General features: G+C 37.6%; 1 protein-coding gene across 1 annotated transcript in view; it reads right to left on the reverse strand.

Moving 5' to 3' along the window:
- Positions 1–20,892, reverse strand: part of stxbp5a (syntaxin binding protein 5a (tomosyn)) — an 80,616-nt gene that overhangs the window by 13,844 nt on the left and 45,880 nt on the right. Inside the window, exons 7-16 of the mRNA XM_081378829.1 lie at positions 19,972–20,055; positions 11,085–11,208; positions 10,009–10,087; positions 9,419–9,573; positions 7,336–7,408; positions 7,068–7,215; positions 6,329–6,396; positions 5,761–5,801; positions 3,830–4,050; positions 2,594–2,778 (exon numbers count right to left, since the gene is read on the reverse strand). Coding sequence (XP_081234955.1) covers positions 2,594–2,778; positions 3,830–4,050; positions 5,761–5,801; positions 6,329–6,396; positions 7,068–7,215; positions 7,336–7,408; positions 9,419–9,573; positions 10,009–10,087; positions 11,085–11,208; positions 19,972–20,055 — 1,178 coding nt within the window. The remainder of the gene's footprint in view (positions 1–2,593; positions 2,779–3,829; positions 4,051–5,760; positions 5,802–6,328; positions 6,397–7,067; positions 7,216–7,335; positions 7,409–9,418; positions 9,574–10,008; positions 10,088–11,084; positions 11,209–19,971; positions 20,056–20,892) is intronic.

Below are 20,892 nucleotides of genomic sequence, written 5' to 3' on the forward strand. Positions count from 1 at the left end.
GTCCACCCCGCAAGATTACTGTTATAAACATGAACCTCATCTGAAAGGCAAAGGGGGAGGTGTTGCTGTAATTTATTGTAATATCTTCGGAATTACTAAGAAGTCTAGTTTCAAATATAATTCTTTTGAAGTGTTGTTGCTAAATGTAACACTATCTAGTGTAAATGATAAATCACGCTTGAGATTTGTGCTGGCTACTGTATACAGGCCACCAGGGCACCATACAGACCTTATCAAATAATTTGCTTACTTTCTATCAGACTTAGTACTGGCTGCAGATAGTCCTAATTGTTGGTGATTTTAATATACATGTAGATAACGAAAAAGATGCATTGGGATTGGCATTTAAAGACATTCTGACCTCTATTGGAGTTAGACTACACATGTCAGGACCTACTCATTGTCGTAATCATACTCTAGATCTAATATTATCACATGGAATCAATGTTGAAATTCTGCAGCAGAGCGATGACATCTCAGATCATTATCTAGTTTCGTGTACTTCATTTAGCTAAGGCTGCAAAGCCGACTCCGTGTTTCAAATATGTTAGACCTATCACTTCTGCCACTAAAGAATGCTTTATTAATAATTAATAAAGTTTCATCATCTCAGCATCCCAGATAGCTTAGAAGAACTCGATATTGCGACAGAAACTTTTAACTTTCTCTTTTCCAGCACTTTAGACATAGTTGCTCCATTGTGAAAATTAAAGGAAATAGTCCAATGCTGTGGTACAACGAGCACACTCAGGCCCTTAAGAGAACAGCCGGAAGAAAACAAAACTAGAGGTATTCCGCATTTCATGGAAAGAAAGCACGATTGCATACAGAGAGGCCTGCTAACAAATGCCTGTCTTGTACCTTCTCTGAGATGCACCACGTATTACGTCATCACGTTGGAATGGTCACGAAAAATAAATAAATAATAATAAATAAATAAAAAGATGTAGGACGATTTTGAAGTTGGAGGAGAAAATTAGATGGAATTTTTCGCCCTTGCCTACCTTTTTGAACTGGAGTACACAGACAAATAACTTAGATATATGACGTGACGTGTGACCTTGACGTTTGTATTCACAAACTGTTTGCTCAAACGTGGCGTTTTCTGTGTAGCATGCTCCCTGAATCGTGTAGTTCAATTTTCCATATTTATTGTATGTCATTATGTCAGTATCAGTAGTAGCAACCATGCACTTTTGCTGTGTAATTGTAACAATGAGCTCTCAAACAAACCAAACCAACAATTACTAAAAACACACAAAAACTGATTTTGCCTGGGCACTGCACTAGTCGTATACATTTTTAAATATTACTGATTACTTACAAAGCACTAAATGGTTTAGCTTCCCAGTACTTGAGCGAGCTCTTAACGCATTACAGTCTACTGAGATCTCAAAAATCTGGCCAGTTGATAATACCTAGAATATCAAAATCGACTGCTGGCGGCAGATCCTTTTCCTATTTAGCACCAAAACTCTGGAACAGTCTTCCTAACATTGTCCGGGAAGCAGACACACTCTGTCAGTTCAAATCTAGACTAAAAAAAACACATATCTTTGGCCTAGTATACACAACACATTATAGACTTCTATAATTCAATGTTAAGCTGCATAGTTTAGGTCAGCCGGAACCAGGAACACTTCCCATAAATCCTGATGTACTTGTTACATCATAAGAAGGATGGCGTCTACGCTAATATTAGTCTCTCTGTTTATCCCGAGGTTTACCGCAGTCCACCAGAACCAGGCTGAATCCAGATCTGATGAAGGACCTGTGCCTGGACACGACGACAACGCAGTCCTGAAGTGTCAACTAGGCTCTCCCCTGTGAAGGCCTCCTTCCCTTTACCTCTAAACGTTGTCGTTTTATCTGTACAGAGTCACCATGTGGCTACGCGGACAAGATAAATAATTCCGTATTATATATTTTTAAAGCCAGACAAGTAGTTTGTTGAGGGTTGATTTGTAAAGAAGGACTACACGCCTGCGCACATATATATTAAAACGCGCATACCTATGGACTGAACACGTGATGTGCATGTGTGCGACGTCAGTGTTCGTGCAGCGGTTGCGTAGGTTTGCGCAGAGATAACTGCTAATCGTTTGCACCTTGGAACCTATTTCCGGGAGTGCGTTCTCAAGCCACCAGGCACTGTTTTGAGTGCGGTGAGGGTTTTCTGTTAGATACAGTGTCGTGTTAGAGGCCCCTAAGTTAATAACTAATGATCTTTGCAACGGAAGTGAATCAATCAATCAAAACTAACTTTACAATAACAATAACTTTATCCTAGAGCTGTTGTAAAGCCAAAACAATCTCTGAAACTTTAATTTCCTATTATCACTGTAAAGCTGCTTTGAAACAATTCATATTGTTAAAAGCGCTATATAAATGAAGGTGACTTGACTTGACTGAAATTCATATACATTTTTTAATTCATCTTGAAAATCAAAATGTTATGCCTATAAAATAATTTGCATTAAAAAAGTCTAGAAATTTAGAAAAATGCAAAACAGGCATTTACACAAGTAGTTTAAGACTTTTAGATCTCACGTAATATGTGTACACAAAGATATGACTTGCAAAGCAGCATTACTTGAGGCAGGGTATGTTGTCTCGCATCCCATCTGAAGAGTTGCTGCTAGTGGAAGGGTGTGTCTGCGGGCCGGTGGTTTGTGGACTGGGGGAGGTGCTTGGTGTGGGAGGAGCTGGTGTCTGATCTCCTCCCACATCTGGAGACTCTAGATCATTCAGCTCATACTGTAGCCTGACTTCCAGTAACTGTAAAACACACACACACACACACACACATATGTAACCGACACAAGTGTGCTTTAGAACAGATTAGTATGAATCAGCTAAATGCAGTGAGTTAATTGATCCCCATGGGTGTCGCTATTCTTAAAATGAGACAAGCTAATTGGTGTGCGTGTGTTCTTCCAAGTTAGTGTTTCTGTGTGCGTGAGAGTCACGGGACTGAAGGTGCTAAAAGGTTTAATTTGCCCTCATTATACAGAAGTGTGAACATCCTGTCAGCAGCCGATGGTAACGCTAATGGTTTTTCCCACATTTGCGCTGAGCGTGCACCTCCACCATCCAATCAGATTCATTCCTGTGCCTGAAATTCACATGTGTCCCTATGACTGTATTTGAACATCTGATTAATCATTATCCTGGTTATATGAGTCGTATTAATATGTAAATAAGTTGTGTTGATTAAGCATTAATAAAGCACAATTGCTTAACTGCTTCAGTCTTTCCCGCAATAAATTATACGTAAATTCAAATTATTCACAGATATACTTTCTAATGGCATTATCATAAGCTCTAATTTATTTATGGGTCACGGAAGCATCAGTATGCAAATGTGCAGCTTGCAAAAAAACTGTGAGAGGGCAAAATGAATGCAGTATTAATTATTCAAGCTCAATATATACAGCTAGATGTGGTGAACATTAATTAAAACGGCTTTAAAAAGCTTAGGGATTTAGTTAAGCATCTGAGTAACAACTGTTCCTCGGATATCCTTAGTTAGCTCTGTAGACGACACATGTACAAACGCATGCATTCAACACATTCAAGACATTGAACAACATTCATTTAATGAACAGATTTTATATTATTATTAACGTTATGAGTCATGGCAGTTGTCAGGAAACTAAAATAACTCGAGATGGGGGAAAGGAGAGAGAGAGACTTAAGAGTGTCTACAAGGGCGTCATTACTCATTCCACTCCAGAAAACAAAGTTTTTAAGTCAAGAGAACCTCGTCGAAAAAATTGTTACATAAATTAACTAGTCAGAAAAAATATTATAAACCATATATTTTTACCTGCACCACCTCTGTGGTGATTTCCTGTTTGCTGAACCTGTATATGATGACGTGGGCAGAGACCCCAGCCACACAAAGCATGCGGCTCTCGGGACACCAAGACATCAACTGAATGGCGAACGGGTCCTCATCCACAATCTCTGTGCTGGGTTTCTCCTCCTTACAGCGTGCCTTCTCAAATACCTTGGCTGTCTTCAGTTTGTACAGCACCTGGAGCATTACTGAGAACCATGGGAAATATAAGTAAAGAGATCATGTACAGTCAACCAGTAATTAACACATAATTAGAGTTTTTTTTTTTTATCATATCATCGGACACTCACTGTAACGCTCAAGTAAATATTTATGCATATTAAACCAGCTGATTGTACATTATCTATTCTATTACACGGCAAATAAAAGGACAAACTAATTTGAATGGAAATGATTTTATTATGAGAGAGATTGCAGAGTGATATAAGACATAAAAGATAGCACAATTTCATAGGAAATAGGTTGTCTTGGACAATTATCAGTTTAGCTGTCATTAGACAAAAAATGTTTATCCACAAAATGCTGCAGTTGAACCAATCGGAATCCAGTATTCCAAAGAACAAAAGTCTTATAACTTCTAGATTTGTACAGTTAATTCTTTAGGGGATTAAAAGGATGATGGGAAATGGTTTAATGCCTTCAAATGCATAAATGTGTTTTGTATAATTTTTTAGGACCTCTAATCCACTGACTCCAATTGTTCAGTTCAGTAAAAGCAAAAAATAAAATAAAATAAATATTAAATAGCATAAGATTAGCCACTCTGTCTTAGCAGGATTAAAACTTCCTGTCTAATTAGATTTATATTTCACTGGTGGACAAAATGAGGGCCACTTTGGTTTTAAATTAGCTCCTACCATTAAGAAAGCCCATTTGAATGTTAAACAAGCGCTTGCATGAGGGGTTGGCAACCTTTGTGGTATTTGTAATTTTACAATGTTTTTTAGCACCTACGGGAGGCAGAGGAAAAGTGGAAACCTTTGTTTGTCAAACTCACAGTTTAATCAAGGTCAAATGCCATTTACAGGTAACACTCTCAACACGCTGGTCTCCCTCAGCGGTGCGCAAGGTTAGACAAAGCCAGTGGGATCTGGGGAGTTTTGTGAGTATGACATTATAAGGTCAGTCCCCAGTTGGGTCGTAAATCATGGAAAATTACCTTATTGTTGAGGTACGTGATGTTTGATGTCAAGTTACACTCCAACAGCGGTCAGCAGAATCCAGTTTTTAATTATATATTTAACAGTGTCAAATGTCTAACTGTAACCAGTCCAAAGAAAACCACTCTACGGCCACATTTGTAACGCCTCGGGCAGCTATTTCGGGCATGCAAGATCAACTCCTATCAACTTGAATGGGGAAATAACAACATACAGTATAAAAACTGCTTGCCAAAATCAATTTAAATATTATATTTCAAATCACCAACAAAAACTGCCACAAACTGACTTTTAAATGTTGTTCAAATTGCTCAAATAGACTTAAAAAAGCATGTATTTTCGACTGGTAAAACCATTCCTTTCTATGCACACCAGAGCTTTTAACAGCAGCTACAGTGATGCAATGACTTAACCAATTGTCTTATTTCGCCATATTGCACATTGCATTTTCCTTTCTCCCATTCGTCATAATATGAGTGAACTGCTTTGGTCTAAGTACAGTCTTTGCTGTGGTTAAAATAGTCGCACTTGGCACTAGCAATACCAAGGTCATTGGTTTGATTCTCAGGAAACAAAGATCTGAGATACAACTGCTTTGTTTTTAGATAAATGCATCTGTCAAAAGTTTATGAGCTTTGGAAAACCATTATACTGCACACACTGTGGTAAATGAAACTATTATACTGCACACAATGGGTAAATGAGGTGAATTTGAATTCAGAAAGGCTCGGTACTCACTTGCTGAAGCATCCCAGAACTTCACTGAGCCATCTGCATGCCTGCAAGAAGAGCAGAGAATCTTTTATTTCAGCTGTCTTACACACACACAAACCTACATAAACTCACTGGCAATCTTCTATTACCACATGTATCCAAACAAACCACTGAGGTAAGCTAAGTTGCTTTGTCAGATAAAAGCTAGTCAAGAGATGAGAGGACGTGCTCTTCCCACTGCTGTCAAACGCACTAAAATAGAGTAAAAAAGATTCTATCATCTCATGGGTAATACATCAGAAAATGCTTACTTTTTTGTCACACTTCCCCTTCGCTACCATCTTGTCCCGCTCATTACCCTCTCTTCTGTGCTCCTCCTCCCTCTCCCTATAGCCTGCCTTCTTCTTTTACATCATTTAAGTCTTTTTTATTCCCATTTCTGCCATTTCAGCAGAACTACACACAGCGAATGAGAGAGAACAGAGCAGAAAGAGTAACCACACACACACACACACACACACACACACACACACACACACACACACACACACACACACACACACACACACACACACACACACACAGCTCTTACCCAGTTATTATTATTTCAGGGTAGCTTTGTGTGCCCAGGCCCCAGTTTCCGCCGCCGATAGGCCATTCCTGTGATGAACAACAGAACCACATGAAAGTGCTTAGATCCACGAAAGCTAACCACATAAATCTGATATTTCTCAACATATGAGAATAGGGGAAATTTAGTAGTTATTGCCCTAAGCGTGTGAGCATTCCTGGGAAACTTAATAAAAAGAAAGCGGCCAATTTGTACATTTTAGTAAGCTTACTCTTTTAATACAATGACTGTGGCTGGCACTGGCAGCCACAAAACATTTCTGCAATGTGGGTGGAACCTTTATTAAATGGCTGGCGAGATTCTGTAGGAAAGCATTTCCTCATGAGGCGTGGAAGCTGAAGCAGTTTATTCAAAGGTATTCAGAAGTGCTGTGATTCAAAGTGGGCCGTCTGAGTTAACCTGCTCCCTGTGGGAGACAGAGCCACAACTTACACACCGCACTCCAGTCTTGGCTGAGAGTTCATGCTTTCTTTCATACCCATAAATACCCCTGTCTGTGTCTCTGACCCACACAGTCTGAGGACACAATGTGCTGCACGACGGGGGCCTGAAGTCACACAGGCATAGGGCAATATTGCGATTCACCAGGGGCCGCAATCTAGTCACTCAAAAGCCAGGGTGTGTGTGTGTGTAGGGATGAAGTTTTACCCTTAAAGACATCATTATCTATTAGATTTGCATATTTAAATGTGTGTTGTACCTTTTTGCTGTAGCCCTGTCGTTTCTGGCGAGACCCGACAGAGTAAAGTGCAGGTATGAGGTCCACAGGACAATCGGCTAAGTACTCACAAGACGTCACAGGAGACTCATGAATCATCATGGGATACGGATTTTCAAAGATAGGGTAACTACAAAAAACATCACAGGTCAAAACCACCAGTTTGACACTGCAGTGTAAAAGTGTGATAGCGTCAAACATGTTAGTCACAAAAATGACGCAAATAACAAATGCTGTGGGTGATACGTACCCATTTTGTGCAAGGTCAATAACAACTAAATCCTTTTCGAGGAGAACTACTACAGCATATGGTTCCTGAAAATCTGCAGAGAAACATAAATGGGATGGGTAAAATCATGAATACATTACTATGCATCCGAGTCAGTTTTTACAAATACACATATTTTTACATATCCTGTTAACTACTAGATTTTTTATTTATTTCTTGGGTCTCGCCAAGAAATTAATACTTGTATTCAGCGAGGATGTATTACACTGATCAAAACAGACAGCAATGATACAAAAGATTTATATTTCAAATAAATAAATGTTGTTCTTTTGAATGTTCTAAAAAATGTATCAGTTTCCACATAATATTGAGTAGCACAACTGTCTTCAACATTGATAGTAATAAATAAGTAGTGCCTCATGAGCACCAAATCAGCATACTAGAATGATTCTTAAGAATTTTATTTAATATTTTATAATAATTATGATAATAGTTAGTAGTCTATGTATATGAAGTCCACAAATGACAAAATGTTTTTAGCGAGCTGATCCTGTTTAGCTGTAAAAGTTATGACTGGAGACGTCACTGCGTGAGTTTGAATCGCTCAAATGTCTCAGTAATGAGTCAGAACATAAAGACGCTCCACTTCAAATATAGCTTAATCAAAAGAGCCAGGCACTATTACGCAAGCAGTACTGCAAACACTGTTCCCATTCCTCCTGCGTTCATCACTGCTTCTCAGTTCGGCTTAACACAAACTCTAAACAAAAACACTTAAGCCTCTAACACAGATGATTGAACAGAGATGCTGTTTTGGCAAGAACCGTTAGCGCAACTGCATGTATGAAAGCAAGGTGAATCACAAGAAATTTTTTTTTTTTTTTAATTGTTTTAAACCAGTAGCATGCACAAGCTATTTGAAATGATCGGGGAGTTATGTAAGGGATAAAGTACAGTCAGCCGGTTATTATCTATAAAAAAAAATAAAAAAATGTATATGACGCAAATCATGGCTACTAAAATAAATAAATACATGGACATGATAGATTGGTTTAATCTGAAATTATTTTATTATCTTACTTAGCTTTAAGCTTCAGATAAGTAAAATTGTCCATAACATAGAAAACAATTGCAACAATATAAATAAAAATCTGCAATCCAAGTTACCTTTTTTTATGGACTACTTAGCTAATATACAGTACTATTAAAAATCTAGGGGTTGGTAAGGTTTTTTTTTGAAAGAAGACTCTTATGAACACCAATGCTGCATTTATTTGATCAAAAATACAAAAATACAGTCAAAAATAGTAATATTGTGAAATATTACTACAATTTGAAATAACTTTTTTCTCATATACAACATTTTAAAATGTAATTTATTCCTGTGATGGCAAAGCTGAATTTTCAGCATCATTACTTTAGTCTTCAGTGTCACATGATGCTTCAGAAATTATTCTAATATGATGATTTGGTGCTCAAGAAAAATGTCTTAGTATCAAGGATGAAAACAAATGTGCTGCCTAATATCTCTGTGGGAAGAGTGATGCATTTAAAACATTTGTTTTTATGAATATCAAGTTCAAAAGAACAGAATTTATTTTCCTTTATTTTAAGGCACAGACAATGCTCAAAATTTGTCATTGCAGCCATTTCAGAAAAAAAAAAAATATGATCAGAGATTGACCAATTGGAATCAAGTACTTCACAGAGTAAAAACTACATTTAATGTAAAACTAAAGTTGTATCAGCCTTTGCTACAGCTGCCTGCAGAGAGAAAGAAATCACTTACTATTCATAAATAGCCATCAAAGTGATAAATTATTCAAATGAGTATTGCAATAATAAACAAATGCAGTTAGAGAACTGAAAGTTATGAATTGAGGGAGCTTTCAAAAACAGAGATGTAAAATGTAATTACTAGGCAGCGGTTCCACTGGGAGAGCTCAAGCTCATCTACAAAGAACATGAAAGAATAGAACAACCCAACAAAACAAAGGTCAGCAAAAAAGAAAAGAGAGGAAGTGGCATGAGATAAAAAGACTGAGTGCTTATTGCAATAATATTGGACAGAGCAGGTGCTGTCAAAGAGTAAAGTGACCGTTACCGTTAGGATATGGCGTTTCACACAGGGTGAGGAAATCTACAATGGGATAGTCCATCTCCAATACTGCAGTGCTCTTCCCATGCATGACCGTCAAGCATGGCCGTCGACCAACAGTGTCATACGACAAACCACCAGAGAAGATCATAAACGGCTCCCTGTTCAGAACACAAACAAATACTGTACAGTGAGCTTCAAAAGTCTTCCATTATATTATCAGCATAACAATGAATGAAAAGTTGAACTGAATGTCTTTTCCTTTAACAACAGCGGCACTCAAGCTGCATGAACTCCACAAGTTTGCTTATTTGCTTGTAACCTAGAAATAGTGCAGAATACTTGTTTATTTTATGCTGTAACTATTTGTTTACTTCAAAGTTTAAATGAGCTTCAAATTCATTTTAAAATCCCATATTTCATTGCTGGATATGCACAGACATGCATGCATTAATTCAAAAACATCTAAAAGTGAGTGGTTCTACATGGCTATGCTGGTTAACCAGCATAAATCAGCAAAAACCAGCCTGGACCAGCATTCAGGAAATTCCTGATGGCCCAAGATGGCCTCAAGAGCAGTACAAGCATGTACCTACCCTGCTCTTGTGGTCTTGTACTCTACTTTAAGAATGGGTTTGCAAGGCTCTGGCTTTTTTCCATCTTTAGGCTGCTTTCCTGAAACAGAATCAGACTCATTTAGAGAGTTTGTAGACATCCTTCTCTGGGCCCTGTCCCAAATAGTGCACTTGATATGGATCATAACTCGTTGAAGACCCTGTGGAATTGATTAACGAGAGAGTTGTCTTTCCTGTGTTGATGTATTTCCTCTTGAAATAGAAAATTATCAAAGAGCTTGTAATTTTTTTTTAAATAGGAAATACTGTTAATTTTTAGGGGTATATTAGCATACAGATGGCTTCAGATCCAATAGAGTCTTCAATTACACAAGTTTCATTTGGCATTAGTACTAAAAGTGTGGACATAAAGGAAGACTGCAAGGACTGAGGGTGCCATTTGGGACAGAGTCTCTCTCTCCCACACACAGGAAGTGTGTCACAGAGGAAAAAAACATTTCACAGACATAACGCAGAAGAAAAATTGACAGCATTAAAGACATGGGCTGAATTCTCCCTAAATAGGGGCTACTAATATCTATTGAACATATCAAATGATATAGCCGTCTGACAATATTTTATGGCTTTTTATCCAATTATGTTTCATTGTTTTTAAATCTGGCTGTCTGATGTGCTTCTCTTATAGAGGCAGGATGAGGCTGAAGGGGTTGTTGTATAAGAGAGGACTGCAGTGGAGAATCTTCAATAGAGCAGGCAAGGATGTGCGCCAAAAGGAGGAACATGACCTCACCTCACTCATCACTAAAGAACACAACACAGGCAGTCTCCATAAGGGAACAAAATGAGACTGAAAATTAAAGCTTCACTTGAAATGGAAATCAGGTAAGGGTGAGGGGGGGGGGGTTGTTTCATGTTGTAAGGGGGGTGGGGGGGATACAATTACAATCCTGAATTACCAAGTCTTTGAGTGAGATGTGATACAAGCTTGTGAAATAGACATAAGACCAATTGATTTTGCAAGCCTTATCCTGAAAAAAACATGAATTTGAAGAAATTAATTTGTGTGTTTGAGCCAGAGAGAAAGAAGGAACACTAACCGTGTGGTGTGATTGTCTGTACAGGCTTGACTGGAGACTTTATATTCCATATGGTCAGTGTGCCGTCTGAATGACTACAGATAAACTGCTTACCCTCGTGGTGCCAGGCCACAGAATGGATCGCCTGTGAGTGACAATGACAATTTAAGAGAGAGGAAAAAGAGCAAGAAGTTGGTTATGCTTGCATGGAGGAACACAACTCAATGGGAGATTTCCTAATAGTGACTCACACCCATATGTCCAAGAACAAGAACTAGGTGTGTATGTTGTGCCTACCCAGGTTGACATGATATGCCCTTGACAAGAGCTGGGGTATGTTGGGGATAAGTGCTATAAAGAAAGACTTTCTTTTTTTTTGCTGAGCAATACAACCTCTTTTGCCATGCTTTTTACACCATCAGTGTTTTGCTGTGCCTTTATCCAGAAAACATGAGGGGCGTTACATTTACATCCAAATGTTAAAATGCTTAGTTTTAAAATGATGTTCCTAAGCTATTTTAGTGATATATATATATACAGTGCTATGCATAAGTTTAGACACCCATGCCAAAGTTGACTAAAAAGAGGAATAAAAAATCATCTTTTGGAAATCGAACTTAATGCCTTAATTAAAAAAAATAGGAAAAATCCAACCTTTAAGGACACCAATTTTCTTTGTGAATGAATAATGTATCGTAAATAAATAAATGTTCTTCCTTAAAATACAGGGTGCATAAGTTTGGACACCCCTATGTTAAATTCCCATAGAGGCAGGCAGATTTTTATTTTTAAAGGCCAGTTACTTCATGGATCCAGGATACTATGCATTTAAAAATAAAAATCTGCCTGCCTCTATGGGAATTTAACATAGGGTTGTCCAAACTTATGCACCCTGTATTTTAAGGAAGAACATTTATTTATTTACGATACATTATTCATTCACAAAGAAAACTGGTGTCCTTAAAGGTTGGATTTTTCCAATTTTTTTTAATTAAGGCATTAAGTTCAATTTCCAAAAGATGATTTTTTATTCCTCTTTTTAGTCAAACTTTAGCATGGGTGTCTAAACTTATGCATATCACTGTGTATATATATATATATCTATATATATTCCTCACATCAGAACCTTTGTTGCTTTTTATAGCTTTGTTTTGTACTGTTGTTGTATTGACAGAAGACTTTAGCAAAACTCTGGGGAAAACAGTCAGGCCAATATAGCACAATAAATGGAATAGAATTGAATCGAGGGGAAGAGAAAGAGAGAGAATGCACAGCATGAGACTGATCTATCGAGAGAAAGGAGAGCGAGTGAAAGCACAAAGAAGGCTGAAAGAGAGTTCTCATTATTTTCTAATTAAGCACAGTCTCCTCTTGTTTAGCATAATGATGGCGGCTCTATCTCTGTCTCAGGCAGACAGTGGGGACGAACCTCAGCAGACCTAACTAATCAATGAACCGAGTGCAACATCATTACAGAGAGGAGGAGCCAGACGAACACACGCACACACCAACACACAGAAAGATTTGCTTATGCACAGTTACATTAACAACACCCAACTATGATTATGAGGGATTACATTGTTTGAATATTATATGTACAGAAGGTAGAGAGCAAACGGCTGGGAAACACAGTTGTTTAGCAAAAGCACATTTATGCTGAATAACTGACATGCAATGAATCTTAAAGAAAAATAAAAAAGAATCTTGAAGCAAACTATTCAGAATTGCATCCAACATACTAACATACTACTGTACATACATACTATTTATGCAAACAATACTATTTATGCAGTATATAGTATATGTGATTGACTAGACCTTACATTTCCAGTCCAGTGTGATGAATAAACTGCAAGTAGCTTAATATCAGCCGTATATTTATCATTATTTGATCAGACTATCATGATTGAAGATTAAAGAATAGGAAACCAATTTCATGTAGCAACTATGTAGCAAAACAATATTTCAAAAAATTAACTAAAAAAATCAAATAATTATTATTATTATCTTATTATTAAAAACAGTGATTATTAAAAAGCAATAAGGCTGTAACCATTATAAACATACATATTTAGATTAGTGGGACCAATATGCAGATCATTCTAAAATTTCTATCACCATCTATTAGTGGATGATTTTTAAAATTCACAAATGTGAATGATAATGGATACATTTCACCAGGTATCATTGACCTCCTTGGTTATATCCTTGAATACCCGGCAGTACGCTAGTATTCCATAGCTACTGAATAGTAATTATACTCATAAAGTGACAAGGACAAATGGGATGTGTGTGTGTGTGTGTGTGTGTGTGTGTGTGTGTGTGTGTGTGTGTGTGTAAGGGCTGAAGGATAATCGGCCTGCCTTATTAATGACACCTTAAAGACACCAGGACTTCTTGCCCCCCTCTACTCTATCCTCTCTATGTTTCTCTCTCTCTTCGTCACACTCTTTGAGATACCCACAGAGACACCTCAGAGACTGTGACACTGTCATACCTCTGACACATGCACGCACACAGAGGCCCAATTACAGCTAAAGAGGTCTGATGGATTCACTGCAGGCAGCCACAACCCACCTCTTGAGTCCAAAAATATTGCTGCGACTGCCCTCATACACACAAAACACATCATTCTTGAAGCAAACGTCAACACAAGGTCAGGTGGCCCTATTTTAAGAATTACTACAATAAATGTGTATACATTTAAAAAAGTGAGGTAATTAAAGGTCCCGTTCTATGCCCCTTTTCACAAGATGTAAAATAAGTCTCTGATGTCCCCAGAGTGTGTATGTGAAGTTTGAGCTCAAAATACCCAACAGATCATTTTTTACAGCATGTTTAAATTGACATTTTTTGGGGCTCAGAAAAACGAGCCGTTTCAGTGTGTCCCCTTTAAATGCAAATGAGGTGCTGCTGGACGACACAGGGGGCGGAGCTTCATGAGCTCGTGCTCAGTCTGTCAGGAAAAATTCATCTCACGGAATGATGATAATATCAGAAACTCTCAGTAACGGCGTTCATTTCGAGTCGGACAATAATGCCTACAGAGTCAGATTGCTGTACAGAGATGAAACAGGTATGGTTTAGTAGTTTAATTACGGTTATTATAACGTATTTGTCATCTGCTTGTAGGCTATGTATCCATTATTTATTAATAGCCTACAAGTCTGCTGTCTGAATGATGATCAAACATGTACTGATGAGTTTAATAAAGTTTATTGTACATCACACAAAAGATGAAGCGTCAGTTTTACTTCAGAAAATCACCGTAAGAGCTGAGTAAACACAGTAGGCTAAGTTATAAGAAGTGCGCAAGTAGCCAGTAGAGTTGAGGGAGCATTCCTGTGGGCGGAGGTTAGTCAAGAAACGGTTCTGGTGATGTCACTAATGCAGGATGTAGAGGGGTGTAGTCCAATCGAGCCGTTTTTTTGTAGTCAACTTCTGTTAAATAAAATATCTCGCTTGGCATTGAACTTTGAGCTTTATAATTTTACAGATATTATTTATGCTCTAACAGCAACATTACACACTAACTAAAGTTTGAAACATGGAATTGCATGCAACGGGACCTTTAAGGTAATCAGCACTATTAATATTGCTCATACTTAAAGGAACTGTATGTAAGATTGTGGCCAAAACTGGTACTGCAATCACTTTCAAATTACTGTAGAGCGGTGTATCCCCTCCCCCTCCCCCCTGACTCGAGGTTGCCAGATAGTCTGCAGGATCCAGCAGGAACGTAGGCTGACACGTTTGTAGCTGCAGCTGTGGTATCTAGAGCAGAGCTGGCAACCCGGTTGCAGAAACACAACTGACTTCGTGATTGGTAGATAGGTGGAGGGTGGGGCATCAGGCCAAAACACAACATGACAACATCAACATCAGTTGAGGGCTGCAACTTTCCTTTCTAAATGACAATATCCTGGCCGGACTACTGTTGTCAGTGATATAAGTATTTGAAATGAACATGATTTCTTAATGTTTAGTGACATATCAGGGCCATTTTATGATTAATTGAAATACATTTCTTACATACAGCTCCTTTAAGGTTAAGGATTTAAACAAACCATTTTGTACCCTCCAAATCATGTGATTTGTTGAGGATATTACTTTTCAAAGTGACGGACAAAATGTCTATTGAAAAAATGCTATTGAAGTTAGAAATGTGTATACCAATGTCGTATCAAACTTTAAAGATGGTCCCTAAATTTGCGAATATCGAATGTCCAAAGTCCAGTGTCAAGCCAACTTAATGCCAGTATATCACTGGGAAACTCTTAGCATGAAACGTTGCAAGTTACGTTCATATTCTGAGTCCATCTGCTTGCCTGTAGCTTAGATAGTATAGCCTACATCGCCAATAAGGTGCTAGTTTGGTATTTTATATCATTGTATTAGTTCTTTAAGCGTTTTATATGTCTGGGCAGGGGAATCATGGAGTATGACGTATAAGTTAAGGAAACTAAGCAACCGAGAGAAATATATGTCTCAGATCTCAGATTTAACGTTTGATCTGTACATCAGCATCGGGGAATAACATTATAATCTCGTTCACGGAAGAGAAAGCTGCTTACATATAAGCTACACAGGGAAAGTAACCGTGATCATCTTTTACGCATATATACTGGCCCTGATAATCATCACATGTGACATATATGCTTGCTCCAACATAAGCTTGCACCACCTGCTGGTGAGGACTACTAACAGCAGATGGAGATCATGCATCGGCAATCTACTGCTATTCCTGCAGCCCCCGGATGTGAAACATTGAATTTTCTGTTGAATTTGAACCACTGAATTTGTGGAAGTGAATTTGTAAAGCAAAATAAAACGGGCCGAAAATAGCCTGTCAGATATTATAGGTTGTATTTTTAAACAGAATGAATATTTTGGAAGTGAAATTTGAAAGGTGAATATGGATTATTGAATTTTTGAATAATGAAAATGTGTGTGAAATGTTTTGAATTGAAATATTCACAGCTTAAATATGCAACTATGTTGAATTTCACCCCATAAAAATGCAAGCCCTAAAAATGCAATGCATTAACATGCAAGCACGGTTAATGCAATGCATATTTTTTTCATGTTGTGCAATTCAACAAGCTTTTTTTTTTGTTTCAAAAACAGTTGTCATTAATTTTATTCCATAAAACGTTTTCTTACGTAAACAGTTTAAACAATTGTCCTTTAAGCACTAAAAGTTGAATTGACAACCGCAATTAGTTGCCATGTGTCTGTGGCCTGAAAATTAACTCAGAACACCTTAGCAACCACATACCAATGCCCTGGCAACCTCTCACAATACTAAAGCATCACATATACATGGGGTTGGGCTCTTTTGACTTGGTCCAGTAAACAATACCCTAGCAACCAACCACCCAAGCAACCACACAGCAATGCACTAAAAATCACTCAGAAAGCAACCACATAGGAACACCCTAGCAACCTCTAACAACACATCATAGGACATAGGTCCAGAAAGCAATACCCTAGAAACCACCCAAAACTCCCTAGCAACGGCTTATAAACATAAAAAGTCTGTTTAGAACACGTAAGCAAGTAGAAATGTCAAAATCTAGTTTATTAGGCAACTTGCTGTATTGATATATCACTCTATGCACAAAAAACTGAATACATGAAAGAGGAGGAGGAGGGAAAGGAAGATGGAAAAAGCTAGCTTATTAAAAATCTCTATTACACAGAAAAATACAGACAAACTGCCTGTCCATACATCCTTTATGCTACTTGCACTGGTGCTCTCCTTTTCCTTATTTCAGCGTTTCCATCCATTACAGCATAGCTCCTCGCCGCCTCAGTACTAATTCTGCTGCTCATTGCACCTCAGTGACCCCTTCAGCACTAATAGCTTCCCATGATCTGATATGATGTTAATTCTGCTGTCTATTGCACTTCTGTGACCCCTTCAAAGATAAAAAAGGTTCCCAGGCAACATCTGCATAACTAAAGACAGTGTGATCAACCTGTCTGAGCCTTGCCCTGGACTCTCCTCCATAATTATAAACAGCACAGCACTGTTGGGGGTCTGATAGACAAGCAATGGTGTTTCGCGGTACAGCCATGACTCTGTGCTGAGCTGAAATGACACCTTGCTACCCCTACAGAGCAGTGAATTGTAGGACATTTATCTCTGCTGTACTAATCAATCAAGTTAAATGAAGGCAGGAATAAATCAGACATCCAGCCAGGCACAGTCATTCATCAGGGTACAGATGAGTTGTCCTCCGAGAAATTAACTCTCACACGCACACACACACATATGCATACACACCAATGAGGGAGTTACAATAAGAGATGGGTTTGACGTGTGTGTGTGTGCTTGTATGTCTGGAAAAAAGCAGAGTGTGTGTTGGTTTTAATTTCTTTGCACTTTGCTTTGGGCACATCATGCTCATCATAATAACTAATGTACACTGGCTGCCACTGTTGACAAAAGCCATCGAACCAGCTTAAACTGGAGTGGCAGATTAACTATGTTCTACGGGGGTTTCTTCAGATGCATGGAAATAATTCCCAGGACATGCAGACAAAACGACTCTCCGGAAAAATAAATAAATAAATTGCTTAAATGAAGTGTTCACAACTAATTCAAGAGATATTGAGTAAATGAATGGAGGGGGACATTCCTCAGTTCCTCAAAGTTCATCCACTTTTTCATTATTATTATGAGTTTACTTTTATATGAACAGTACAAAATCGGGGTAAAATTATCCATTGTTCATAATTTGCATCTCGTGTACAAATATAGTATAACAAAATTATAAATGTAACGACTATAAAAAGTTACACATAATTGCATAACAAGTCAAGTAGAGTATATTTGTATAGCGCTTTTCACAATACAGATTGTATCAAAGCAGCTTCACAGTATTAAATCAAAATAACACAACAAGGTTTGTTTCTAGTGGAAAAAAAACCTCCACGTTTGTTAAGGCTGATCAATAGTATTATTGATTGATTAAATTAAATTAAATATCCCCAACTGAGCAAGCCAAAGGCAACAGTGGCAAGGAACCGAAAAACTCCATCAGGTGATCTAATGGAGAAAAAAAAAAAAACTTGGGAGAACCCAGGCTCAGTCGGGGGCCAGTTCTCCTCTGGCGTTTATGAACTAGAGGCCGGATTTAACTGTAAGATTAAAAATATTATATGAATGCCTGGCTGAAGAGATGCGTCTTTAATCTAGTTTTAAACTGGGAGAGCGAGTCTGAGCAACGAACAGTATCAGGAAGGCTATTCCAGAGTTTTGGAGCTAAATGTGAAAATGCTCTCCCTCCTTTGGTGGATCTGGATATCCTAGGTATGACCAAAAGCCTCGAATTTAGTGATCTTAAAGAGCGTGATGGATTATAGGGCGATAGAAGATCCGTTAAATAAACTGGAGCTAAGCTGTTTAGGGCTTTATAAGTCAGTAGCAATACCTTGTAATTAATACGGAACTTTATAGGTAACCAATGTAGTGATGATAAAATCGGTGTTATATGATCATATTTTCTTGATCTAGTAAGAACTCTAGCGGCAGCATTTTGGACTAACTGTAGCTTGTTTATTGAGGATGCAGGACAACCAGCTAATAAAGCATTACAGTAATCTAGTCTCGAGGTCATGAAAGCATGAACTAACTTTTCTGCATCAGAAACTGATAGCATATTACGTAGCTTAGCAATGTTTCTAAGGTGGAAAAAGGCAGTTCTTTTAACATATGAAATATGATTATCAAAAGACAGGTTGCAGTCTAATATAACACCCAGGTCTTTTACTGTAGAGGATAAAGTAACAGGACATCCTACTATGTTAAAGTTGTAGTGTGAGAGGTTTTGTGGGCAGTTTTTTTAACCGATAAGTAGTACCTCTGTCTTGTCTGGATTTAATAAAAGAAAATTATGCGTCATCCAATCTTTTATATCTTTAACACACTCTGTCAATTTGGATAATTTAGCGTTTTCATCCGGCCGTGATGAAATATATATTTGAGTGTCATCAGCATAACAATGGAAACTAATTTTATAATATTTCCAAGTGGAATCATATATATTGAGAACAATAGAGGACCTAACACAGATCCCTGCGGCACTCCATAGTTTACTGAAGTTATACAATCAACAATCATTATAACAATCATTCATAAGTTTGAGGCTCAGTAAGTTGTTTTTTTTTTTTTTTTTTTTTAAGAAATGTATACTTTCATTCAGCAATGATGCATTACATTGATCAAATGAGACAGTAAAGACATTTCCAATTTTACAAAAGATTTAAATTGTTAATTGTAATCATATTTTACAATATTACTGTTTTATAGTATATTTATCAAAAAAATGCAGCCTTGGTGAGCATAAGAAACTTCTTTTAAAAAACATTCAAAAATATCACTGAGCACAAACTTTTGAACGGTAGTGTCCTTTGTTAAATCAGAAATTAATTTATTACCACTGTTTTAAGATCAAGCAAGATCTGTGGACTGAACAAACATGCAAACTGTAATCCTTCTATGGTTGTTGCTCACTTTGCCTTTCAGGAAATCAGCTGGAAGAACATTCTGTAACCTGATTAATATTCATGAGTCATGCTGATAAGGTTTATAATGTGTCCCTCCCCAACATTTCTAAAATGTCAATATGAATGAATGATTGAGAATGGGAAGAACTTAGCATCCAAACTACACACTGCCACTCATTCCCTAAAACCAGCCTCTCCTAAAATAAAGATGTTCTTTTGACGCTGCAGCATCAAGCTGAGGAACTATATGCCTACTTAAAGAGATCTAATCAGTGTCCTTTATAAAAAAATCAAAACATCTCATGAATATTTGAGTGACGCATTTCCATATTCTAAGCGTTTGTGCCACTGCAGGCGTCAGGAGCCTGGAAAACAACATTGTAACAATACATACCTCATCATAAGTGTACCGGGATTCAGCTCTCTTTGATTTCAAATCCCACAGCACCACGATCCCAGACTCAAATCCTATTATGAGCTAAAACCAGAAGAAAGATGTGGGGGGAACAAGAAAAGAAAGAAAATACAGTCAGCCTGTAAACTGATGAGAGTTCATGCAGGTGGCTGAGTAAAACTAAAAGTAAATAAAGTGTTTCAGCAGAGTAAATATTAAATAGCTGTCAGAGAAATTTTAAGTCCTTTCATCTGATTGCTAATCCAAAACAAATCTTCATTCATTCTCAAACAAAATCAATAAATCAGACAAACCAATCTGCTGTAAACATGGAAGAAATGTGCAAAGCAAGTTGTTATGATTTTCATATATCAACTCTACATTTATCGTTAAAGAATTTGCTCACCCGGAAATTAAAATTATATAATTTAAACCTGTATGACTTTTATTTGACTGTGGAATGTCTTGCTTTCTGTTTTAAATATTATCCAGTACACAAAGTTACTGTATGACTTCAGAAGACTTGAAATACTGCAAAAGCACTTTTATGGTGATTTTGCATTGTTTCTTAAGCTCCAAAGCTTCAGTCCACACTCCACAGTTATTATAAATGCATGGAAAAGAACAGGAAATTTATCAAAATTTCTTTTAAAAGTGACAACAAGTCTCCTGTCATCTGATTAAACCTTCTTAGAGATTCAGTGATGGTATATGAATTGATAAAGTGTCAGAGTTCTTTCAGCCAAGAGGGAGGAACAATGTCTCTAAGGACTTTAAGACCCATTAAGAACTGAGCGGACCTGTTATGGATCGATGCCCCGGTCAGGGGCAGATGTTGGATGGGAGGGAGAGAGAGAGAGAGAGTGAGTGAGAGTGGATCATCACTGTAAAGGCGCCTATGAGGAGCTCACAGCTGCCAGA

Source organism: Scardinius erythrophthalmus (genome assembly GCF_964197995.2).
Source record: "Scardinius erythrophthalmus genome assembly, chromosome: 11".
Lineage (NCBI taxonomy): Eukaryota > Metazoa > Chordata > Actinopteri > Cypriniformes > Leuciscidae > Scardinius > Scardinius erythrophthalmus.